This window comes from Nicotiana tomentosiformis, chromosome 2 (assembly GCF_000390325.3).
Source record: "Nicotiana tomentosiformis chromosome 2, ASM39032v3, whole genome shotgun sequence".
Classification (NCBI taxonomy): domain Eukaryota; kingdom Viridiplantae; phylum Streptophyta; class Magnoliopsida; order Solanales; family Solanaceae; genus Nicotiana; species Nicotiana tomentosiformis.
The window spans coordinates 179,302,351-179,328,966 of record NC_090813.1 but is presented as its reverse complement, the minus strand read 5'-3'; the positions used below and the strand labels follow the sequence as shown (position 1 = coordinate 179,328,966).

At 39.8% G+C, this 26,616-nt stretch overlaps 1 protein-coding gene and 1 long non-coding RNA gene across 2 annotated transcripts; both read left to right on the top strand.

Annotated features, from left to right (window-relative positions):
• The first annotated feature begins 7,351 nt into the window (after positions 1–7,351).
• Positions 7,352–9,517, top strand: LOC104111671 (uncharacterized). The gene is made up of 2 exons (XR_011414409.1): positions 7,352–7,703; positions 9,070–9,517. It is a non-coding gene; the product is annotated as an uncharacterized lncRNA (long non-coding RNA).
• Positions 9,518–19,694: 10,177 nt separating this feature from the next.
• Positions 19,695–21,182, top strand: LOC138906180 (uncharacterized). The gene is made up of 4 exons (XM_070194705.1): positions 19,695–19,955; positions 20,369–20,857; positions 20,899–21,000; positions 21,087–21,182. Exons 1-4 carry the CDS (start codon positions 19,695–19,697, stop codon positions 21,180–21,182), a joined length of 948 nt encoding a protein of 315 aa, XP_070050806.1.
• The last annotated feature ends 5,434 nt before the right edge of the window (positions 21,183–26,616 follow it).

Here is a 26,616-nt window from a genome sequence, read left to right as displayed (position 1 = left end):
ATTCAGCTTCTTCACCGGCCTTATCTAAAGCTATGAATTCAGATTTCATTGTAGAACGGGTGATGTACGTTTGTTTGGATGATTTCCAAGATACTACTCCATCCCCAATTGTGAAAACATATCCACTCGTGGATTTAACTTCAGATGATCCAATGATCCAATTTGCATCACTATATCCCTCGATCACGGAGGGATATTTGTTATAATGCAAAGCATAATTTTGGGTATGTTTGAGATACCCCAAAACTCGTTTCATTGCCATCCAATGTATGTGATTGGGATTACTTGTAAACTGACTCAGTTTACTAATAGAACATGCTATATTTGGTCGTGTACAATTCATGATATATATCAAACTTCTCAATACTCTTGCATAATCCAATTGTGAGTCACTTTCACCTTCATTCTTTTGAAGTGCATAACTCACGTCAATTGGAGTCTTGTCAATTTTGAAATCCAAATACTTGAACTTGTCAAGTACCTTTTCAATGTAGTGAGACTGTGATAATGTTAGACCTTGTGGAGTCTTGTGAATTCTAATTCCTAAGATCACATCAGCAACTCCTAAGTCTTTCATATCGAATTTGCTAGCCAACATGCGCTTAGTAGAATTTATATCTGCCATGTTTTTGCTCATTATCAACATGTCATCAACATATAAACAAACAATGACTTCATGACCTGGAGTGTTTTTAATGTAAATACATTTGTCGCACTCGTTGATTTTAAACCCACTTGCCAACATTGTTTGGTCAAATTTGGCATACCATTGTTTGGGTGTTTGTTTAAGTCCATAAAGTGACTTAACAAGTTTGCGCGCTTTCTTTTCTTTACCAGTTACCACAAACCCTCAGGTTGTTCCATGTAAATCTCTTCCTCTAATTTTCCATTTAAGAAAGCTGTTTTAACATCCATTTGATGGATTTCAAGACCATACACGGCCGCTATTGCCACTAACACCCTAATAGATGTTATCCTCGTTAATGGCGAGTAAGTGTCAAAGTAATCAAGGCCTTCCTTTTGTCTATAACCTTTGACAACAAGTATTGCCTTATATTTGTCAATAGTGCCATCAGCTTTCACTTTCCGTTTAAAGATCCATTTCGAACCTAAAGGTTTATTTCCTGGAGGAAGATCTACCAATTCCCATGTATGGTTATCCAAAATTGATTGAATCTTACTATTGACTGCCTCTTTCCAAAACGTTGAATCAGAAGATGACATAGCTACTTTAAAAGTTTGAGGCTCATTTTCAAGCAAGAATGTCACAAAATCTGGTCCAAAGGAAGTCGATGTTCTTTGACATTTGCTACGCCTTGGATCTTCTATACTTGGAGTATTTTCCTTTGGTTCTTCCCAAGGTCATTTAGGTCTTTCACTTAACGACTCACATTCAGTTTTATACGGATAGATGCTTTCAAAGAATTCAGCATTATCTGATTCCATTACCGTATTAATGTGAATTTCGGGATTATCAGATTTATGAACCAAAAACCGACATGCTTTACTATTTGTAGCATATCCAATGAAAACGCAATCAACAGTTTTTAATCCGATTTTAACCCTTTTAGGTAAAGGAACTTGTACCTTTGCTAGACACCCCCACACTTTGAAATATTTCAAGTTGGGTTTTCTTCCTTTCCATTTTTCATATGGAATAGATTGCGTTTTGCTGTGGGGTACTCTGTTGAGTATTCGGTTAGCTGTAAGGATAGCTTCGCCCCACAAACTCTGCGGTAATCCGGAACTTATTAATAAAGAATTCATCATTTCCTTTAATGTCCGATTTTTCCTTTCCGCAATTCCATTGGATTGAGGTGTGTAAGGTGTAGTAGTTTGATGGATAATTCCATATTCCGAATATATTTCTGAAAATGGAAATTCATATTCTCCACCCCTATCACTTCTAATCATTTTGATCTTTTTATTCAATTGATTCTCCACTTCATTCTTGTATTGCTTAAATGCTTCAATTGCTTCATCCTTACTATTAAGTAAATAAACATAACAATATCGAGTGAAGTCGTCAATAAAAGTAATAAAATACTTTTTCCCACCTCGAGATGGTGTCGACTTCATATCACAAATGTCAGTATGAATTAAGTCTAAAGGATTTGAATTCCTTTCAATAGACTTATAAGGATATTTTACAAACTTAGACTCAACACATATTTGACATTTTAATTTATTACACTCGAATTTAGGTAACACTTCTAAATTAATTAACTTCCGCAAGGTTTTGTAATTGACATGTCCTAAACGAATATTCCATAAATCATTTGACTCCAATAAATAAGAAGAAGCTGCAATTTTATTCATACTGTCAACAACCATTACATTTAGTTTGAAGAGGCCCTCTGTGAGGTAGCCCTTTCCAACATACATTTCTTTCTTGCTTACAACAACTTTATCAGAAACAAATACACATTTGAATCCATTCTTAACAAGCAAAGAAGTAGAAACTAAATTCTTCCTAATAGTAGGAACATGAAGAACGTTGTTGAGCGTTAACACCTTGCCGGAAGTCATCTTCAGGAATATCTTCCCATAACCTTCAATCTTGGCTGTTGCAGTATTTCCCATGGAAAGCTCTTCTTCGGGACCAGCAGTAGAGTAAGTCGCAAATGCTTCCTTGACAGCACAAACATGTCGAGTGGCTCCAGAGTCAATCCACCACTCCTTCGGATTTCCAACTAGGTTGCATTCCGAAAGCATTGCACACATATCATCAATGTCATAATTCTTCTCCACTATGTTGGCTTGTCCCTTCTTCTTATACTTTTTCGGGAGACGACAATCAGGGGCTTTATGACTGGTTTTTCCACAATTGTAGCAGCTGCCCTTGAATTTCTTTTTGTTCTGCTCCTTAGTCTGTCCAGAAGACCTCTTTCTCTTCTTACTTTTTGGAGCAGTCTCCTCAACGATATTAGCTCCCATGATCGTTGAATTTCCACGAGACTTCTTCTCGACTGTTTTGTTGTCTTCCTCAATCTTGAGACGAATCACAAGATCTTCCAACTTCATTTCTTTGCGCTTGTGCTTAAGATAGTTCTTGAAATCTCTCCACGAATGAGGCATTTTTTCAATCATTGCAGCCACTTGAAATGCTTCATTCACGACCATACCTTCAGCAATAAGGTCATGAAAAATAAGTTGAAGCTCCTAAACTTGGGTTCCAACAGTTTTACTGTCTATCATTTTATAGTCTAGAAACTTGGCAACAACGAACTTCTTCAAGCATGCATCTTCAGTCTTGTACTTCTTCTCAAGTGCGTCCCATAATTCTTTCGAAGTATTCATCGCACTGTACACATTGTACAAGTCATCCTCTAAAGCGCTTAAGATATAGCCTTTGCAAAGAAAATCTGCCTGCTTCCACGCCTCAACAATCATGAATTTTTCGTTGTTCGGCATGTCCGCAGCAGGCACTGGAGGTTCTTCACTAGTGAATTTCTGCATATCAAGTGTGGTAAGTGAGAAGAACACCCTTTGCTGCCATCCTTTGAAGTTGGCTCCGAAAAATTTCCCCGGTTTCTCTGCCGGTGGAACAGCAGTCCGGCTTGACGAGGCTATCGTCATTGCCACAATAGTTGCAGAAGAATTTCCGTTATCAATTGCCATTTCTCACTGTAAACAACAGAAGAGTTCAATTAATGGCAAAATTAGAACAGTACACAATACTGTTATTAACAAAAAAAAATAGTATGTATAATAAATAAAACCGAAGTTTTTATATACTGTTTTACAGAAAAACGATGAAGTTTTTATGTTCTTCAAATCGTCTTAAGAATTTCAATACTCTAATAAAGTTTTTATATCTTCACATCAGAATAGTAAAATTCAGAAGGAGTAGAAAACCACACAGGTTTTAATCTCCACAAACAAAATACAGAATATAAAAGAAACTAATTTCCTTAAGATTGTTATTATTCTGTATTGCTGTAATAAACAATTAAACTTTCTGAAAAAATAAAACAGAAAGTTAGTAATACTTGTTTAACGAAATAGATTCTGAAAAATAAAAAAAACAGTATAGGAATAAATCGAGCCCACTGAATACACAATGTATCCTTAAGGAAATTATTCCCCTCAAGTACCCGAGGTGCTGGAATATATCCTCCCAGGATAGAACGATTTAACTCACCAGTGTATAAGTACCAAAACTCTGATGAACTGCGAACCACTCAATGGTCGTAAAACACACTGGAAAATATTGTGCAGAAGAAGAAGAAGAAGCTCAGAAAATTTTGTAAGGAAAGATTCTGGGAATCAAACTCTATTTATAGAGTTGCTGGCATTGTTTCTGAAAAGGTTTGCAACCTTTCAGAAACAGCCATGGCTATTGGAAAAGGGGTGTTTGAAATATTGCGGGAAAAATATAAAAATAATTCGGATTGAATTTTTCGTTAATTATTTAATTAATTAATTAAATAATTGAAAGGAATTTTGTCCAAAAAGATTAATCAATCAATCGATCTTTGACCAAATTCGAATCCGAATCTGAATCCGAATCCGAAGCCGAGCCGAGCGAGCGACGACGACGACGGCGCGAGGCTTGCCTTTTTCTTAATTCTTTAAGAGCTAGAAGAAGAGCAATTATATATATACCCATCAAAAGCCTTTTCTTCCTCCGATATGGGACAATGTCCCTTTTTCCAGGAAAACTCAAATATTTTATTTTTTCTCCATTTCTCATTCACCCTCTTTAAGCTACACAAGCTTAAAATCCCAATAGAGCCACCTTAAATCAAGGTAAAATTATGTGCATGTGAATGGAGGGGTGCTCCAGCGAGTTATTCTTGATGCTTGCAAGACATTCAATAGCTGGCTCGGCCGAACGGAATCACCGATCTAGATAGAAGGGGTGTTCACTCCCTACTCTCTCTCTCCATAATTGATATGAAAGTTGGAAAAAATCAACCACTCAAAGATGACCTCAAAATGTTCCAAACACGCACTTCCGCCTCATACGGCTCCGTCCCGAGCTTCCGTCGTCGGCTTTTATTTGACACTTTTTAATGAAAATTTTGGCCCCGTTACTACCGAGGTCAACTAGTTTGAGATTGAAATATAATTGTCATTATTGTATTTGTTTACCCTTAAAATGAATAACAGTTGAATTTATACGCGATTTTAAAGATATGTGGATTGATTCAACATAAATAATCAATTACGTTAGATAAATGAGTTAAAGATACGTTGAATAATCAAACCAGCCGTAACGTTATGGCCTAGCTTGAACTTAGATTGGGCAATAGTTTATGCCCCCGGTTGGGTCTTGGGTTCAAAGCCAATCAAGAACAAAGAACAAAAGTAAAGTAAAGACTTTGTAGTAGCTAGAAAGCAAAGAAATAATTTTGTGTTGTCTTAGTATTCGTGTTACCATGTATAACAAAAGTTTTCCCTTTATATAGTAGGAGAGTTTCACCCCTAATACAAGTCTAAAAAAGAAAAAAAAAATTCATTAATTACTGATCCATTACTGATATCGGGTGAGATTCGTGCCGTGATAACCGGTTGGACCCGGATATCACGGTCCTCAGCTAGTCGTGTGCAATCGTTCCTGCGCTTCTCGAAGTCTTAGAACACGTTCGGGACCCGGGGTACGTCATTTCATCAAGTTCGATGGTGAGCATTTTATTCGGGCCTTGGTGCAAGAAGTTCTCAGCTTTGATTCTGACCCCGTGTAATCGCTTGTTTCTCAGAGAGTAGGTTTGCCAAAACGATGAAAAATAAGAGATAAGCCCCGGTTCTTTCCTTCACACGTTATAACCGAGATGACGGATGAGCCGAAACGTCCCACCGATCGCATCGTTCTGACTTCAGACACATGTCGATCATCGGTTGGTTGCCTTCGGATGTGAAGCATCGCGTATTAGTTACATTCCCCTCTATAAAAGCTTCGCTCCCCATCACTTCTTTTACTTTCTGATCCTAGACCTTACCTTAGAACTTTGCAAAGGCTTTCAACTCTCTCAAATCTTCATACCTCGCTTCTTGAATCTTCACATCTTCATCTTCATCTTCAACCTCCAAACCTTCCTATATTTTCTTGAATTTTTGACCTAGAACTTCACATTTTCACTTCCAACCTTTAAATCCTCATACGTCTTCTTCAAATTTTCATATATTTTCATCAAATCTTTATATACATTTCCCAGATCTACGATGGCCAAAACTTCCAAGTCCGTACCACAGCAAACAGTCCCTTCATCTTCCCACTCGACCGCGGGTGCCGAAGTGGTTGCCCCCGAAGTGGCCCCAGAGCCCCCAATGAAAAGTTTTATACCCGGGGGCTATTCGATCGCGGACAATTTCAAGGTCGAGAAGGCCTCTAGCCAACAAGACTAGGGTGAGGGAGCATCAAGATACATATGCTCTGTTACCGAAGAAACTTTACCTGTAGTCCGAGCGGACTGTAAGTGGTAGGGTAAAGACGTGGTTGTCCCGGGGCCTGACAACGATATAACCACTCGTGTGAAGAGGTATCTGAGTGTTTACACTTACCCCTTTACGCTCATCCCCGTGGATCCCATAGTTCTTGCTTTCTATAAGAGATACGAGGTGTGTCTCGGGCAAATTCTTGAATTTATACGAGATTTTAAAGATATGTGGATTGATTCAACACAAATAATCATGAACATTAGATAAATGAGTTGAAGATGCGATGAATAATCAAACCAGTCGTAACGTTATGGCCTAGCTTGAACTTGGATTGGGCAATAGTTTCTGCCATCGGTTGGGTCTTGGGTCAAGAACAAAGAACAAAAGTAAAGTAAAGACTTTTCTGTAGGTAGAAAACAGAGAAATAATTTTTTATTGTCTCGGTATGCATGTTACCATGTATCCATTCAAACAAAAGCTTCCCTTTTATATAGTAGGCGAGTTTCACCCCTAGTACAAATCTAAAAAAAGTAAAAATCTTCTTTTCTCAATTACTGATCCGTTACCGATATCGGGCGAGATTCGCGCCGTGATATCTGGATTAGACGCGGATATCACAGCCCTCTGTTAGTCGTGTGCAACCATTTCTGCACTTCTCGAAGTCTCAGAACCCGTCCCGGCCCCGGGGTACGTCGTTTTATCAAGTCCAATGGTGAGCATTTTATTCGGGCCTTGGTGCAATAAGTTCTCAGCTTTGATTCCGACCCCGTGTTATAGTATCCTTGCTTCGCTTGTCCCACCGAGAAATCAGGGTGTACATTGGCCCGGTTTGGCCCGTGTACAGTATCACTAAAGTTTAATTAATTAGTGCAGGTTATATCAAGTAAATTTACCATCTTTTCTACGCTTACCCATGAACAGTTTTGTATAGTTGGCTTATAAATAATGCTGAAAACTAGCTAACAATAATTTGTACTATTAGGATATAAAAATTACAAAAACACAGAGAAAGTAAATGAGCTACTATCCCCAGAAAAGTGTAGTTCGGTCTTCCCAGAAGATAAGTGATCACATGTTGTACTAACTTACACTGTGCATGAGATATCTACTAGTACTAGGAAACCATTGCAACTTTAAGACAGACTCATGAGTTCATTTCTCTAATGTCTCTATTTCTTTTAATTTTCTTCTCCATTGGAGCTCTGGTAGTGGAAATTAAACAATGTCTGGCGTATGGATATTCGACAAGAAGGGCGTTGCCCATTTGATCACAAACCCTACTCGCGAATCCTTCGAGCTAAGGGAACCAACGTATCCAGGTACTCGATATATCTATATCTATATATGTATATGAAAAAATACTGAAAAAAGTAATTGTATGGAAGCTATTTTTACTTTAAAACGAATAGTTATCTTATAAAACTAGAATTTCTCTTTGAACTTTGATATAAAGTTTAACTTATTAGATTCGGTAATGCTAGCTCTCCTTCCATCTCGAATTAAGTTGAGGCCGGAGAAAAAGATTTACCTGTATTTGATGGTATAGAAACGTCTTGATTTTCTATTATATGCTTTATGCTTATTTATTTCCGTTGGGATTAAGGGCTTACGTGGTGGGGATTAGATTGTTTGCACCCTCTAGTTTTAGGTCGTGTCGAACTTGATGCTTTATTAATTTTATTTTGTGTGACAGTGTTTGATTGAGCGTGAAGTTTCGGGAATTTTTTTTTTTTTTGAAATTCGTGGTTTAAAACAAGCCATAGATATTTGTGTGACTAATTATAAATCATCTCATTAAGATTAAATGAGAAATTTAAAGTTTAACTATTTCTAAATATAAAAATATACCATTTTGGGACAAATTTAAAAATAAAAGGATGCCACATAAAATAAGATAAGGGAAATATTAGAGCACAATTTATTGATCTCAACCAGAAATATTAGACAACATAGGCTCTATTGGAATTTCTATCACTACTAGAAATTAAGCCAAAATTGACCGCGGCCAACCGACCAAAAAATCGATCGGAGTCGGTTATTTTATTTTTAAATTTTTTTTTATGAAAGCGATCAACTTCGGTCGGTTGTTTTTGGTGTAAAAATGCGGGAAATTATTTTAGCGTCCCGCGAAATTTATTTTTTAAGAAACCGACCGAAATCAGTTGGTTATTTCAGTCAGTCATTTTAAAAAACTGACCGACTTCGGTCGGTAATTTTATATTTTTAATAAAACCGACCAAAATCGGTCTGTTATTTTCGCGCGAAAATGCAATTAAAGAGTACAAATAAAATAAAAGAAAGTCTTAAACCAAAATGTACCGATGGTCTAGTGATAAAAAAATATCCTGCCACAGTACATACCCTGGTTCGATTCCCAGACAATGTATTCTTTAATTGCATAATTAAAAATGCCAAAATCGGTCGGAAATTGCGGTCGCTATTTATTACCGACCATCCTAATTTCGACGGATTAAAGTCGGTCGAAAATCGATCGATTTTTCTAGTTTTCCGACTAATTTCGGTCAGTATTTCTGGACGTTTTTAGACAGTTCTCTAGTAGTGCTATAACATGGTAGTCTAAGGCAAAACAACTTAATTCCGCATGTCATACGTTAGCTTTCTATCTTCTTCCACGCGATATGTTCCTTTACATACTGATTTTAAATTATGTATTCGTCTGTTTAGGCACTGGTACAGCCACTGCACCCGGAGCGCGCCCGAAGGTGCTAGTGTATCTACCAGAGAACCAAGTGATAAGTTCCTATGCTGGCCTAGAGAAGATACTCATTGAGCTCGGATGGAGTCGCTACAACAACCCAATAAGGTCGGATTTCATGCAATTCCACAAGTCTGATGACTCTGCACATCTCATCTCACTTCCTAAAAAATTTTCAAACTTCAAATCTCTACATATGTATGACATCGTCGTCAAGAATCCATCTCTCTTTGAAGTCCGTGAGCCATTTGGCTAGTCATTATGAGAAGCAGATTTAGAGTGTCATTTACAGATTCATGTTATCATGTATATGTATTAGGAAAGTTATTAAATATTCAAATATTGACTATAAATTCAATTATTATTGTATACTTACTTGAGATCGTTGCAGAGAATTTATAAACTTTAAATTCTAAATCTGGTTATCGCATTTATCAGCAACTACAGCATAACTAGTGTGACTAGTCTTTATCAGCACCGACCGTAATTAAGTAGCAATTGTGGATACATGTTGTACATGGCAGCCAGACCAATCACCTTTTACACGTGCCTTCACCTAAGAAGTTGGAAGCTAAGAGCTATTTATTTCTTTTACTTTTATTCTTTTGATGATATTTTTTCGGGCCGGCAGGTAGTGGAAGAACCAGAAATCTTATCAAAAAGATTTAAATTAAAATATAAGAATGTCAGTTAGTGAGACATGATTTGATCAAAACCAAATTTTTTAGCCACCTTTTCCTTACATTAAAAAGTTTCCTTATATTAAAGGAATTCAATAATTTACATGTATACAAAAAAATTATTTTACTCTATTTGCATTGTATAATTTCTCGAAAGAGATTTAGTTGAAACCTCTTCATTGTACATAGCTGCCCCTGACGGTAATTTTGCTATATATATATTTTAATTTTTAATTATACATATAATTTATAGTTCGAGTTGCAAATAATAGATTCAGTTAAATTTGCAGGACCCGTCCTAAGTTGGCCTTTGATGGCCTATGAAGCAAAGATGTGAGGGAATATATTTTGAAAATTTTAGAAAATTATATGGCAACACAGTTTCATTTTAAGTAGTATGGCTATTGGGCAACATGCAGTGGTTTAATTTCCAAACAAGGACTGGTGCTCTTTCAACTTTATATTTGATTCCCTCCGATGTTGTCTCATATTAGTATAAATCGTCGCATTATTACTATTGCATGAATACTTCTTTCCAAAAACTAAAAGCATTTACTAAAAGGGGATCTAAGATTTGAAACTCATGGGGTTATTATATCGGCCTCAAGTAATTTTAATACAATGATAATTGAGTCAAAAAAAAAAGGTCAGCCTACTACAGAAAGCATTTCGTATTCACGCAGGGTCCGGAGAAGGGTTGCACCCTAAGGGGTATGATATAGACAATCTACCCTAATGCAAGTACTAGTGACAGCTTTCACAGCTTGGACCCCTGACATGTAGGTCTTACGAAGATAACTTTTACCGATGCTCCAAAGCTCTCCTTTATACAATGATAATTGAGTTCACAGTCAAATATTTATAGATATTTAATAAATTTTTTAATACATATATATGCAGGGTCTGAGCAAAAATAATTGAGTACGTCACTGTATAAAGAAAACATTGGAAAGCAGAAGTCCAGCAAACACATATCAGAAACAAACGATTTTTTCATCTAAGAGATATCTACATGTAAGCCTTCTTAAAATATAAGATTTGTAATTAATCTAAAAAATAAGACATATTACCTGCTAATAATATATAAAATATTTTTTTTTATAACGACTTATATAACTTATTAAACTCAATTACTATAGCGGATTCTTAGATAAGGAAATGATAATGTATTGAAAATGTTGGGTATATTCCAAAGGTGGTTATATATGTTAGCGCACCAAAGACCGAGGAACGAGTACTCGAAACCAAAGTGGCTGTCTTTTGAACTCACAATATACAAATAGGTAAAAAAAAAACTGTGTACCATTTTATATATAGCGCGGTTATTCACCGCGCTATATCTTAACGGCACGTTTGTTCGTTAAGGTATAGCGCGGTGAATAACCGCGCTATATATAAAATGTCCTGCCCCACCAATAATTCTTCTGCACTTAACTGACCACCAATAATTCATATGGGTATAGCGCTTATTATGTATGCGCTATACTTCAATTATTGTACCCACCAGATTGTTTTTTTTTCTTATTTAAGGAGTTTCAGAATTAGGTAAAAATTCATTATGGATCCTTCAGGTCTTCCAAATAATTTGTTCGTTAAGTTATTTTGCATTTTGTCATAATGTTCGAAGAGCGAAAAATTAGGGTTTCATTATATTGGGGAAGGAGGGAAGGAAGGTTGTGGAGGAGAATAACTTAGTACGCTATAGTTGTTCTCCACAGGGTCATGTTAAGTTGCCACTTACAATAGAGTACGATAGATTGGTATCGTTGTTATGTAAAAAAAAAATGAGTGTGAGCAAACGTTCGGTGAAATTAAAGTAAGCGGAAGATATCCGTATTCTGTTACTCCGCAAGGAGTTGCTTATTATGCTGAGTTTAACATCGAATACGATGAAACTTTGACATATTTTTTGAGGACTCCGGATGAACACCGGGAACTTTTTGTGATAAAAATGTTGGTAATGCACGTCAAGGCTGAATACGTTCTCAATAATGAGGTTCCGCAAAATAGGGTTATCCCTCAATCATCGGGTAATTTTTTTGGAGCAGTTTTATCCGAATAGGTTCCGGGTGAAAGAATTTGGCCAGATCTAAACTTATCTCCATGAGCGAATGCGGAGCGAGGACATAATTTCTTCCCAAGTTTACATAATCCATAAGCCGAGTGGTAAACTTTAATTTTTCTATGTGTTACGTTATTTAATTTTATGTATTGAAAGTGTATTAACACTCATATATTCCACAGGGAGTATCAACCAGATATGAATTTTACAAGTATAAATCAACGGATAATTGGAATATGCCTAGTTTTGGTGTGTTGGATCATGTTGGTCCATCTGGGAGTCATCATCAACAGGATAATGCGCATCATGGGATATCAACACATTATGATTTGTAAGTGAAGTGATAAAGTTTATATGTAATATTTGGATGAATTTGAGAAACTCGTTATTTTACTGGTTGTGCAGTGAAAACGAGCAACTTGAAGGTCCTGTCCTTACTCAATTGCCCGAAGACGACATATTTAATCGGGATCTGGCAGATGCGTAGAGTCAGGAAGATGATAGTGATTATGACAACAATGCTGACGAGTGTGGAGATGACACACCCTTCCTTGATAAGGGCGACAAAGATGAAGACGAGAATGATGAACCTGATTTGACGATGGAGCATGCCCCGCCTCCCGTTAGACCAAAAGTGTACGAGTAGCATGTGCAGTTTCATTCAAGGGAGATTCCCTACCTTGATTAGTTGACAAGTATTCCGGATGTTGATGCCCTTACAAGGGATCTTGACAAAATTTGGACAACAATGTGGGATGAATTTAGAGAAACAGTGCTGTCAAAGGGCATGTTTTTTTGTTGATAATGCGCGCCTAAGCAGGGCGGTGCGAATGTACAGCATAAAAGAGTATTTTGAGTTCGTGGTTCATGAGACATCTCCGGAAGTATACAAGGTTATTTGTCATAGATGGTTTCAAGGTTGTAATTGGATGATGTGTGCGAGAAAGTTGAAAACCAATATGTGGATTGTAGGGAAATATATTGGCACCCACAATTGTGAAATGGACACATTCAGTGGGAATCATTTTAACTTGAATGTTGACTTGATTTCTCTTGTCTTGATTCCACAAATTGAAGCCCATAAGGTACAAGATCAAAGAGTGTATACCATCTGTCCACCAGGTATATGGATGTACCATTACCAAAAGAAAGGCATTTTTCGGACGTAAACGTGCGTTTGAAATTGTTTATGGTACTGGGATAAGTTATTTACCGCTCTACTCAGGTACATGGCTGCATTGCAACACTTTAATCCCGGGACTATTGTTGAATGGAAGCTTGAGCGGAGTCCGAGAATAGTAGAATACATATTCAGATATGTGTTCTAGGCATTTAAACCAACTATTGATGGTTTTGTGCATTGTCATCCAGTAATATCCAAACATGGCACTCATGTCTATGGAAAGTATTATATTAAATTGTTGATCGTTGTTGCAGTAGATGCTAATGGAAGTATATCTCCCCTAGCATTTGCTATTTGTGCCAATGAAAGCCAAGAGACGTGGACATTATTTTTGAACCACTTGAAGGAGCACGTTGTCAAACGGCGTTAAGGTATTTGTCTAATATCTAATCAGCATGGCGGTATTTTAAATTCTGTACAGAATTTGCGTGAATGGCAGGAACCGTATGCCTACCACTGTTACTGTGTTAGGCACTTGAAGGCCGACTTCCAGAGGGCTTATTCGAACAAGGACTTGCATGATTTAATATGGATGGCTGCAACAGATCACCAAGAGTGTAAATTCAGGAGACAGATGGAATTGATTAGTGATAAGTAGGGATTTTAACCTATTATTTGCTCTATTTTACTTGTGTTTTAGGCCAAAAATGCTTGAAGGTATTCCCAAAAACTAATGAAATATGATTTCTTGCAGGAATTATTCAAAATGAGCCAAAGGAATCAAAATCAACTCACAAAGGAGTCAAAAGTTGAACAAAAACCAAGGATGGGCAAAGAGGTCTGAAGTGCGGACTGCACAAATATTGTGCAACCGCGAAAGCCATGATGCGGCGGCGATCATAATTATGCCATCCGCAAGAGGGATATTCAAAGAGTGTGATTTTGGGCTAAATGATGAGCGTGGACCGCACCAAAAATGTGCGGCCACAAAAGTCCCTGTGCAGCCGCAATTGAAATTATGTGGACCGCGATGACTAAGATTCAGAGAGCTGACAACTTGAGCAAAAGGGAGAAGTGCGGACCGCACCAGAATTATGCGGCCGTGGAAGTCTCTTGTGCGGCCGCGATCGAAATTATGCGGTTCGTAAGATGAAGAATCAGAGAGTTGATTTCAAGCCAAACTCAAGCAAGTGCGGACCGCATCACGTTTATGCGGCCGCATAATCTGGAGCGCGGCCGCACTTAGAATTATACAGAAAGTTCAGCTCAACCCAGATCCAAAAGAGAAGAACGCGGACCGCATCAGAATTATGCGGCCACGAAAGCAAGAGTGCGGCCACACTCAGATTACGCGACCGCACAACCTCCGTAGGGAATTTTTTGTCAGATATTTTTAGCGTAGTATAAATAGAACTTTTTGTGGGATGTTATGGAGAGTATGAGCACCTGAGACGGCTGACTTTTCTGTTTTCGAAAATTTTGTACTAGATTCACTTCTTACCATTAGATTTTCATTCCATAAATTAATATTATGGATTTTATCTTTATTTTATCTTTAATTTCTGTTATTTCCATGAGTAGCTAAACCCATAGCTAGGGTTGTGACTCAACCCTAGTGTGGGTATATAATGGGTATTTGATTTTTGGACTTGAATGTGAATGGCTTAGTGATATTTAGCCTAGTTCTTGCTAGAACTCAAGGATTAATGGTTGCAAACATTGATTCATGCCTTTAAGACTTAGTCTCTACTTGAGAAAGAGGGACTTAGTCTAGGAAAACTAGGCTAACAAGGAATTGGGGTGAACTCAAGAAGCCACAATTAAAGGATTAAACCTAGAGATAGTAATACCCAACTTGAGCTAATATCACTTGATTTGCATGAATACCCATTTGGACTTGAGAAAGCTAAATTGGGCAAAATCACTCAAACTACCGAGAGGTATACAGTGAGTACCCGGGTGTGATAGCTATATTACAATCCCAAATAATCAAGCTTGACCTAGATTTTGCTACCCTTTAGATATCTACCTAGGTAGAAGTCACTACCCTAGTCTCTTTAAATATTTGAAAAATAACAACAAAAATATTGTCCTTAGTTTCAATTATTACAATCTTTAGAGTAAAGTTAGAAGTAGAAATCAAACCCAAACTTGTGGAAGTGTAATTAGATTCAAAACCCGCATATAGCTTAGATATAAACCTAATTCCAAACATTAACTCCCTGTGGATTCGATCCCGACCTAGTTGGGTTAAAACTGCATCGACCACCCTCGCTACTTTATAGTAGTGTAAGCTTGGACCCAATCAATTTTTGGTGCCATTTCCGGGGAGTTAAACGGATTTATCTATATATCTAGGTATTTGTATGTTTTGTCTTTCTTTCCTTCCGAGTCACTAATTTTGTTTGTGAATTGCTTTTAGGTACAAAATGGCCCTTAACAACGAGCCCCTCAGAAATTTACCATTGGGAGAGGAGGTAGATGACGATCAAGTGGATGAGGTTCATCCCGAGCCTCAAGTAAACAGGCAAGGCCGACCGCCTCCACCAAGAGCAGTGCACCGGGTGTTGCCGAATAAGGGCTATGCAAGTGCAATAGTCCCACCCCAGATTAGGGCGGGCAACTTCCAAATTACCAACGTGATGCTTACACTGCTTGAATAGTGGGGTTTCTTCACCAGAGCTCCACACCAAAATGCATAAAAGAATCTCAAGGGTTTCGTCGGTACTTGTTGGGGGAGCAAGTAAACAAATGTCACCGAGGATACACTGCGGTTAAGGTTGTTTCCCTTTTCTCTACGGGGAAAGGCTTTGGACTGGTTAGAGAGATTGCCCAATCATTCCATCCACACTTGGGATGAGTTGGCCGAGAAGTTCATTGCCAAATTCTTCTCTCCGGGGCACATGGATACACTAAGGGATGACATTTTATCTTTCAAACAAGAGCCAAATGAGCCATTGCACGAGATTTGGGAAAGATATCGCACCATGGTCAAAAAATGCCCGAACAATGATATAACCGAGGCCATGATCCAACAGACCTTCTACGGGAGGATCAACACAACAAATCAGTGTGTGGTAAATCAACTCGCTGGGGGTAACTTCATGAACACGCCTTATTCTGAAGCTTGTGAAATCTTGGATGAGATGGCGGACACCTCTTCGGTGTGGCAAAGTAGATCCAATGTTCCTCAGGGTGACCCAAATGTTATTCACCTAAACAAGGAGCTACATGATCATGGGCAAGCTATTGCGGAGTTGACAACTACCATGAACCAATTGGCCAAGGCTCGGCTTCAACAGGTTCAAGGTTCGAAACAGGTGAATGCTATGGAAGGGTGAACATGATGGTAAACAAGAGACGGCAATGAGGTCAACAAGTACAAAACTATCTGGAACAATTTGAGCAAAGTAATGGTGGGTATAATCAAGATGGTTCATGTGATGAGCAAGATGAAGAGGTTTAATATGTCAACAATTATCAAGGTCAAAGAAGCAATGCTCCAAATCAACAACAATGGAGATCACAAGGAAACCAAGGAAACTGGAACAACCAAGGCCACCAAGGAAACTGGAGTGGTGGCAACAATAATAATCAAAACAATTGGGGTAATCAAGGCAATTGGGGAGGAAATAATCAAGGTAATTGGGGTGGCAACAATCAAAGCAATTGGGGGAACAACAATAATCAAGGGGGTTGGAACAATAGCAATCAAGGAAATCGGTGGTCGGGCTTTCAGAGGCCCCCGATGTATCAACAACCAAACAACCCGCCTCCATATCCGTCGCAAGGTCCTAGTTCTTCCAATAGTGAAATGGGACGGATTGAAAACATGTTTAAGCAAATGGTGGAGAAAAACACCGACTTCGATGCCCAATTAGCCTCCCACAACACTTCTATCCGTAACTTGGAGGTCTCAAGCTTTAAATACTCGCCCAAAGGGGGCACTACCTAGTGATACAGCAGTGAACCTGAAAGGTGGGAATACAGGGCATGCAATAGCCGTGACAACAAGAAGTGGGAGATGTGGAGTTGCTAGTACCTCAAACCAAAGAAGACATATGGATGATGATATGTTGGTGCAAGATGATGATGAGCCAAGAAATTATCTTCAAGCAAATGAATAAGCGAGGATTGATATTGATGAAAATGTGGAGGAGACGCAAGAAGAAATTAACCCGTCTAGGGAGCACGTGACTGACATGCCGGAACCAGTAGTGCCAAAGGCTAAGGTACCAATGCCAAGGCCTCCTCCTCCATACCCTCAAAGACTTGCAAAGCAAAACAATGATAATTAATTCAAGAAATTCATTGATATGATGAAAATTTTGTCCATAAATGTGTCGTTGGTTGAAGCCTTAGAACAAATGTCGGGATATGCCAAGTTCATGAAGGATTTGGTAACAAAGAAGAGATCACTGAACTGTGAAATGAACAAAATGACACATCAAGTGAGTTCTATGGTGCACTCCATGGCTCCAAAGTTGGAAGACCCCGGTGCTTTCAAAATCCCGTGCACTATTGGGAGTGCCGATTTCGCCAAAGCTTTATGTGATTTGGGGGCAAGCATTAACTTGATGCCCTATTCTGTGTTCAAAACGTTGGGGATTGGGCAACCAAGATCCACATCCATGAAGTTGAAAATGGCGGATCGGACAATGAAAAGGCCATTGGGGATAATTGATGATGTGTTAGTTAGGGTCGACAAGTTCATCCTTCCCGCAGATTTTGTGATACTTGACTGTGAGGTTGACTACAAGGTGCCAATCTTTATGGGAAGGCCTTAGTTGATGTGGAGGCTGGAGAGCTCACCTTCCGGGTGGGTGATGAAAAAGTGGTGTTCCATGTTTGTAAATCAATGAGGCAAACAAATAGCAACGAAGTGTGTTCGTTCGTGGATCTTGTGACCAAAGTAATTATTGATGACACAAGTGCTGTGATAAATGTGGAAGATACCTTGGAAATCGTGTTGTTGAATCATGATGAGGATGAGAAGGAAGGCTTTGTAGAATGTGTCAATGCTTTGCAATGAATGGGATCATATACTTATAAGCCCCGAAAACTTTCCTTGGATCTCGAAAACCGGAAGACTCCACTAACACAGTCCTCAATCGAGGAGCCTCCCACCTTAGAGTTAAAGCCTTTGCCTTCACACCTCAGGTATGAGTTTCTAGGCCCTTGTTCCACTTTACCTGTTATTCTTTCCTCGTGCTTAACTAACGTGCAGGTAGATTCCACCCTTGCAGTGCTTCAAAGGAGGAAGAAAGCAATAGGTTGGACATTGGCGGATATTCGGGGTATAAGCCCCGCCTTTTGTATGCACAAAATTATTTTGGAGAAGGATGCCAAACCCTCCATGGAGCATCAAAGACGATTGAATGAGGCCATGCAAGAGGTAGTAAATAAAGAGATCATCAAGTGGTTGGATGCCGGGGTGGTTTACCCCATTTCTGATAATTAGTGGACCTCGCCGGTGCAAAGTGTCCCAAAGAAAGGGGGCATGAGTGTGATCACAAATGACAAAAATAAATTGATCCCCACAAGAACTGTCACCGGGTGGAGAGTGTGCATGGATTATAGAAAGCTCAACAAAGTTACGCGGAAAGACCATTTTCTGCTTCCATTTCTTGATCAAATGTTGGATAGGTTAGCCGGACGTGCTTATTATTGCTTCTTGGATGGATATTCCGTATATAACCAGATTCTTATTGCACCTAAAGACCAAGAGAAGACCACCTTCACTTGTCCGTATGGCACTTTCGCATTCTCGCGGATGCCATTCGGGTTATGCAATGCACCGGCAACTTTTCAGCGTTGTATGATGTCCATCTTCACCGATATGGTGGAGGACTTTCTCGAGGTTTTCATGGATGATTTCTATGTCATAGGGATTCTTTTGAAGAGTTTTGGATAACTTGGATAAGGTATTAGCACGTTGTGAATAAACTAACTTGGTGCTGAATTGGGAGAAGTGTCACTTTATGGTCAAGGAGGGCATTGTCCTCGGTCACATGATTTCCAAGAATGGTATTGTGGTTGATAAAGCAAAAATTGAAGTGATATCCAAACTCCTTCCCCTACTTCTGTAAAGGGAGTGAGAAGCTTTCTAGGTCATGCGGGATTTTACCGCCGATTCATCAAGGACTTTTCTAAGGTGGTAAACCCCTTGTGCAAACTCTTGGAGAAAGATGCCAAGTTACTTTTCAATGAAGATTGTATGAAGGCATTTGAACTACTCAAGTATAAGTTGACTACCACTCCTATTATCACCGCGCCAAATTGGAGCTTACCATTTGAGCTCATATGTGATGCAAGCGATGTAGCAGTTGGTGCGGTATTGGGGCAACGAATTAATAAGATCTTTCATTCGGTATACTATGCTAGCAAGACCATAAACGAGGCCCAAGTCAACTATACGGTAACCGAGAAAGAACTCCTAGCCATTATCTTTGTTATGGAGAAGTTCCGCCCGTACCTAATAGGTACAAAGGTGATTGTTCACACCGACCATGCGGCACTTCGTTATTTGATGAGGAAGAAAGACTCTAAGGCAAGGTTGATGCGGTGGGTGCTTCTATTGCAAGAGTTTGATATAGAGATTCAAGATCGATAGGGTAGTGATAATCAAGTGGCGGACCACTTGTCCCGATTGGAGGAGGGGAGGGGAGGTCACATGATGGCCTTGAGATGAATGATTCATTTCCTGACTAACAACTCCTTTCCATTTCTATGACTGGGATGTCATGGTTTGCTGATGTGGCCAACTATCTTGCGAGCGGCATGGTTCCGAATGAGTTCTCCTCAAACCAAAGGAACAAGCTCAAACGGGACTGCCTGGACTACTATTGGGATGAGCCATATCTCTTTAAAATTTATACTGATGGTGTTATCCAAAGATGTGTACCAGAAGAAGAACAATTGGGTATTCTTGAAGCTTGCCACTCTTCGCCATATGGTGGTCACCATGGTGGAGCGAGAACTGCTACAAAGGTGCTAAGTTGTGGATTCTATTGGTCTACCCTTTACAAGGACACTAGATATCTCGTTAAGCGTTGCGATGAATGTCAAAGGGTCGATGGGATCTCCAAGAAAAATAAGATTCCTCTCACTCTCTCACCACCATCCTGGAGATTGATATTTTTGATGTTTAGGGCATTGATTTTATGGGTCCGTTTTTGAGCTCATGTGGGAACACCTATATATTGGTAGTTGTAGATTACGTGTCCAAATGAGTTGAAGCCGTGGCTTTGCCAAACAATGAAGCTCGGGGTGTGTTAGCTTTCTTGAAGAAGAACATATTCACAAGGTTTGGTACTCCAAGGGCCATCCTAGTGATGGGGGATCACACTTCTGCAACAAAGCTTTTGATACTTTACTCTCTAAGTATGGTGTCACTCACAAAGTGTCGACCCCCTATCACCCCCAGTCAAGTGGACAGGTTGAAGTCTCCAACAGGGAGATCAAGAGTATTCTATCCAAGACTGTTAACGCAAAATCGGACTGGTTGGTCAAGGAAACTTGGCGATGCTCTTTGGGCCTATAGAACAGCCTACAAGACTCCAATTGGTATGTCTCCATATCGGTTGGTGTTTGGGAAAGCATGTCACCTTTCGGTGGAATTAAAGCATAAGGCCATGTGGGCGTTGAAGAAATTAAATCTTGAGTGGGATGTAGTTGCCAATCTTCGAGTGGAGCAATTGAAAGAACTTGATGAGTTCCGGTTCCATGCTTACTCCAGTTCGTCCTTGTATAAGGACAAGATGAAGTACCTATATGATAAGTATATCCGAAACAAAGAATTCAAAGAAGGTGACCTTGTTGTTTTATTCAACTCTCAGTTACGGATATTTCCGGGAAAGCTTAAATCAAAGTGGAGTGGTCCTTTTGAAGTGGTACATGTGACTCCTTTGGTGCTCTTGATTTGAAAAATAAGAATGGTGAGATCTTTAGAGTCAATGGGCACCGGGTGAAGCACTACCTTGGTAAGGTTGATGATAGCCACGTTGTGGCATTGCTTCATTTCAAATTAATAATGGTAACATGCGTCGTGTCGCGACGTTAAATCAGGCGCTTCTTGGGAGGTAACCCATGTGTTTTTCTTTCTTTTGATTTTCTTGTTAGATTAGGCATTGTTTTGGACTAACTGGTTGTGAAGTGTATGCAGGAATTGGGTGTGCAGTGCAGAAAATTGACAAGACAAAATTGGCCAAGTGTTGAAAATATGCGGACCGCGCCAGAATTATGCGGACCGCACAAGCCCTTCGCGGTTGCACAATTCTGTGTGCAGTAGCATAGCTGAAAGATGGAAAATGCCAACTCTCTGAAATTTGGCCTGACAAAATATCTTAAGGATTCGCGGCCGCGATCAAAATTTCGCGAACCGCACAGATTGTGCTGCCGCAGCCATTTTTATGCGGACCGCATCACTGAATCAACTACTGAGTTAGAAAAGGTAAAGAGAGCGGACCGCACCAAAATTGTGTGTCCGCACTCAGGTAAGTCGGTGGGCCAACATGGTCAGAGTATAAATATGACTATTTGAGACTATTCACACTTTACACACTCTGACCTCTCAAGCTAGACTAAAGCACAATGCACTCTTTTTTGTTTTCAATCTCATCCCATATTCATCAAGTGTTAATTTCCTACTACATTTCATTACTGGTATATTTATTTCAATGAATTAATTTCATCTTTTTCTTCTCTTTTCTCTTTGTTTTAGTTTTTTTTTTATATATAGGGTTAGATTCATGCCAAAAATGTCAAATTGATGCTTAATTATTGCTTAGAAGCATGTGGGTAGTGTTTGAATGCATAATGGGGGCTGGGGTTAATAGCTTTTATTGTTTAATTGCCACAAATCATGCCTAATTAGTGAAAACCCTAGTATTAATCGTACTTCAGTGCCGCTCTAATTTGAATATCGCGGCCGCACATATTTTTGTGCTGTCCGCACTAGGGTATGTGGCCGCATACACAATTATGTGGTCTGCGATACCCTAGGTTGAAGGAACTTGTCATTGCTAAGTTTGTGCGGCCGCACTCAATTTTGTGCGGTCCGCAGTTGGTTTTTGCGATCGCACTCAATTTTGTACGGTCCGCACAATTAAACTTTAGAGACCCAATAAATCGATTTTGCAGCCGCACTCAAAAGTATGCGGTTCGCGCTGAGGTAATTTCAGAGAACCAGTAGTCTGAACCTGGGATCTCCGCGACCACACTCAATTTTGTGCGATCCGAGATGGGCAGTCCGATGTCGCTCTCACTTTTGTGCGGTCCGCGTTGCCCTGTTCTGAGAAGCAGTATCTTTCTTTTCAACTGTAATTCAATAACACATGTTGAACCCCAATTCTAACTAACTTTCACTACTTGTTTGTTGCATACAATGGTGCGTTCTCGTGGTCGAGGTGATACTTCCAAAGGGAGGGCAGAATCCTCCCGAGGCCGGGGTAGAGGAAAACCTAGCATACCACTATCAGTCCAGAAAGTCTTGGGCAAAAAGACTACTCTCAGTAGACCACCTCCGGACTCCTCAAACACCAGTGAATACCTCCCATTCCGGGAAACTTCTGAGGGGGATCCTGTACAACCACAACCGGGGGCACAATCACAACAATTCCCCGATAGACTCCATTTAGTCAATGAACCTACCTCCTCCTCTAGTTCTTCTGATAGTTCAGAGGGAGGTAGTCAGGCATCTGAACCATCTTCCCCACCTGCTACAACACCTGCCACAACAGCTACCCCAATCAATTTAGATGATGATGATGAGGTCCCGGATGACGGGAAATGGGGTGACACAATTATGGGAGGCCTGGCTAGATCAAGGAAACCGGAGGTGTGGGCTGATAGATTTGTCAGTGAGAAGGCGTATGCAAAATTTCGGGAATGGTGGCCCCAAAGGTCGCTCACTCTTGAGCGACAATTCATAACCAAAGACCTAAGCCAGCATAATCCGAATGTCTTAAGGCAATTTACGGAGAGAAAAGGATAAAAATGGTTCACCGGCCGGTTGCAAGATGCCAATGAATACCTCGTCAAGGAATTTTATGCCAATGTTGCCCACATCAAAAAGGGTACAAAGGTGATGAAGGTCCGGAACTTGAAAATCCGATTTGATGGCCACGCACTGAACATATATGAAGGGTTTGAGGAGGTCGAGGCAATGCAATACCTGGAAAAGCTAGCCTTGGGTGATGCAGTTCGCCCATGGCTAGCTGAGATACTTGCTATTCCGGGGACAACACCTGCATGGCTTATAGCAGGAGTTCAAATTGTCAGAGCCACCCTTAACTTTGAAGCAAAAGGGTGGCAAACATTCGTGTGCAGCCGTCTTGACCCGTGCCAGCATGAGAATGTCCTTCCACTCCCATGGGCAGTATTGGTAACTTCCATCATGCAGGCTATCCTATTAATGTAGGAAACATGATGTCCTACAACATCTCCAATGCGGTCCAGAAAGAAGAAAGATCGTATCCCTACCCCAACTTCCTCACAGAGTATTTCCAAGACCAAGGGGTAGAAACGAGACATTTTGATGTGGAGGTAAAGGCTAAAAAGCCTTTATCATGGTACCACCTCCAGGGAGTGGACAACCCTAAATTCAAGGGTAAGGCCACTACCTCCACTGGCCAGTCTGAAGAGCCAGGGGTAGTGGCCATCGGGTTAGTTGTTGAGCCCTCCACAACAGCCGATACTTCTGCCATAGCAGCTACCATGCCTCCTCCTTCCTCCGGACCATCCCTCTCAGTGCCACTGTCAGTGCCCACATCTTCTACCTACCCTCATACTGCACTGCGGGTTTCACAGACACTATCTGGTCTCAACAATTAGATGCAGGCAGCTACCACAAAGCTGACTGCCAAATCCAGTACAGTGGCAGCACAATCTTCAGCCCCATTAGAGCTTCAGGTACCTCCATCAGTGGACGACTCTTTGAAGAAGATTCTGGACAACCAGAAGAAGATTTTGGACGACCAGAAGAAGATCCGGGAAACTCTTGATACACATGGTAGGATTATCAAGGATTTGGGGAAGCAGGTAAAGAAGATGCGAAAGACTCAGGCATCTAAGGAGTCGGTGGAGAAGCTGAGAAAAGAGGTTGAGAAGATTGCTTCTTCTAGTGATATTCCACTAGACCTGCTCATAGAGGAGACAATCCCAGCAGCACATGCAGCAGTGCCCGAGGCATCAGAGGCAGTAGCCGGCTAGTCTGAGGAGCCGGCTGCCACTTCACACACTGCTGAGGAGCTGATTCAGATGCTCAGCAACCCCGTAGTCCCCCAGTCAGAGGATGTGGAGATCCAGTTAGAGGATACGTAGGGTGCTGATAAGCCCATGCATGCTGAGGACCCCGTCCATGTTGAGGACCCGATGCAGACAGAGACCACATAGGGAGTTTTCTCTACTCTCTACCCTTTTTCCCTGTTCTTATTTGTTATGAGCATTGAGGACAATGCTATTTTTCATTTGGGGGGTGGTCCATTTTGATTCGATGACATTTGGTATGTAATAACCATTATACTATTTTTCTTTATCTTTATTTTCACTTTTCATATGTATACATTCTTACCATTCGATGTATATATTCATTTCCATTATGTATATATTCGCTTTCCTTCATTTTTTACATATTCAGTCTACTTTCCATAGTTTACTTCATAACTACTTTCGTTATTTTTCTTAGTAGCATAGCTTCTTATTTACTTTAGTAGCTTCTTTTTAACTTGTTAGCTTCTTTTTACTTTTTGTGTAAACAATAAGCCTTTGGTTTTCTTAATTTCATGGTTCTTTCCAAAGGTGGATGTTGTGTGAACCGGGTGGCTCTTCCCAACGATGGATGGCGTGAAAACCTTCTTAAGGGATTGAGTCTATTTTCTTTATGTTTTTGTATATATAGTAGTAATGAATAAAAAGTGTCTCAAGCAGGTTTCACTTGGTACTAACACATTTACCTTCGACCTTATGGTTAGAAACAAGTTGATTGGCAAAGAATAACTCTAGTTGTGACCTTTAGACTCTTGTGTTGACTAAAACAATCTTCGAGTGGTTTCTTTGAGCCATTTGTGATTTTCAATCTTTGCTAGGGTTGTTGTGGGCCTTCGACTCTGTTCTCTTTAACAATCCAGCAGCTTGAGAGATGAGGTATTGAATTGCAAGTCCAAATTACATGCCAATAAATCTAGAACTTGCCCTAAATGTTTATCTAGGCGAAATTCTAAGTGTAGCTCGACTTGAGAAATGATTGTAGGCTCTTCTTGATCCAATTTGAAACTTTAAAGCTTCCGTAGCCTACCAATGTGATATCCCTAGTCAACCCTTTTGAGCCGAAGCCTTTTTTCATTCAATAACCATGTTACAAGCCTTTATCCATTTTATAATGACCCTCTCTTGGTACCCGATCTTTCCTTAGCATTCTTGATACAATTGACAAAAGCATAAGTTTGGGGAAGGGACGAGGAATGTGAAAGTGATAAAAGGTACAAAGAAAAAAAAATGAAGAAAAGGGAAGGCAGAGAAAAGGAAGAAAGGCCAAAAAGAAATATGTCAAAAAGAAAGTGAATAAAGTAGAAAGTTGAAGGGATTCAAAGAAAGCAATGATGAAAGGCATGGAGTGATTAGAAAAGGAGAAAAATGATTGTCATGAGTAAGAAAGAGTGACATTACGTCTCTCTAATTCCCCTAAGAAAGAAGAAAATGACTCAAAGAGTCAAGAAAGTATGAGCCAAAAAGAGGAAATGGAGTGCTTAAGGAAAGATGAAACCATCATATGCCGATAAGTACTACCTTGATCGAAAAGCCTTCATTACATTCCCGCAAAAGCCCTATATGATTTCAAGTTGAGTGAGCTTACATTAGTGGTAATTTACATAAGGGGCAAGCTTATGGTACTTAGAGCCGGACTTGTGACATTCTTTTGAGAGAGATGAGCGCACTTCTTCACAATCCTTGTTTTGAGTGTTACATTCTAAAGTGAGATTTGCTCATGGAGAGTATAGGAGGAGGAGTTGGGTTCCACAATGATCTACGTGATAGAGCAAGCTTCCTTGGTGAATTAAGTCAACTCTTGATGCTCTAGTGTCACATTAGAACTATGGTACTCAAAAGGTCAAAACATGGAGTTGTTGATAATTTATTTGTGTTGAGGGTAATTGTTACTCCCAATTGATGCATGATTAATTCATCTTAGGCCAGTTGAAATATCTTTTTTTTCTAGTGGAGGTGGGAATTACATTATTTGCTTGAGGATAAGTAAAAGCTTAAGTTTGGGGGAGTTGATAAGTAGGGATTTTAACCTATTATTTGTTCTCTTTTACTTGTGTTTTAGGCCAAAAATACTTGAAGGTATTCCCGAAAAATAATGAAATATGCTTGCTTGCAGGAATTGTTCAAAATGAGCCAAAGGAATCAAAATCAACTCACAAAGGAGTCAAAAGTTGAACAAAAACCAAGGCTGAGAAAGAGGTTTGAAGTGCGGACCGCACAAATATAGTGCGGCCCCTAAAGCCATGATGCGGCCGCGATCATAATTATGCGGTCCGCAAGAGTAAGATTCAAAGAGTGTGATTTTGGGCTAAATGATGAGTGCGGACTGCACCAGTACAGCCGCGAAAGTCCATGTGCGGCCGCAATTGAAATTACGCGAACCGCG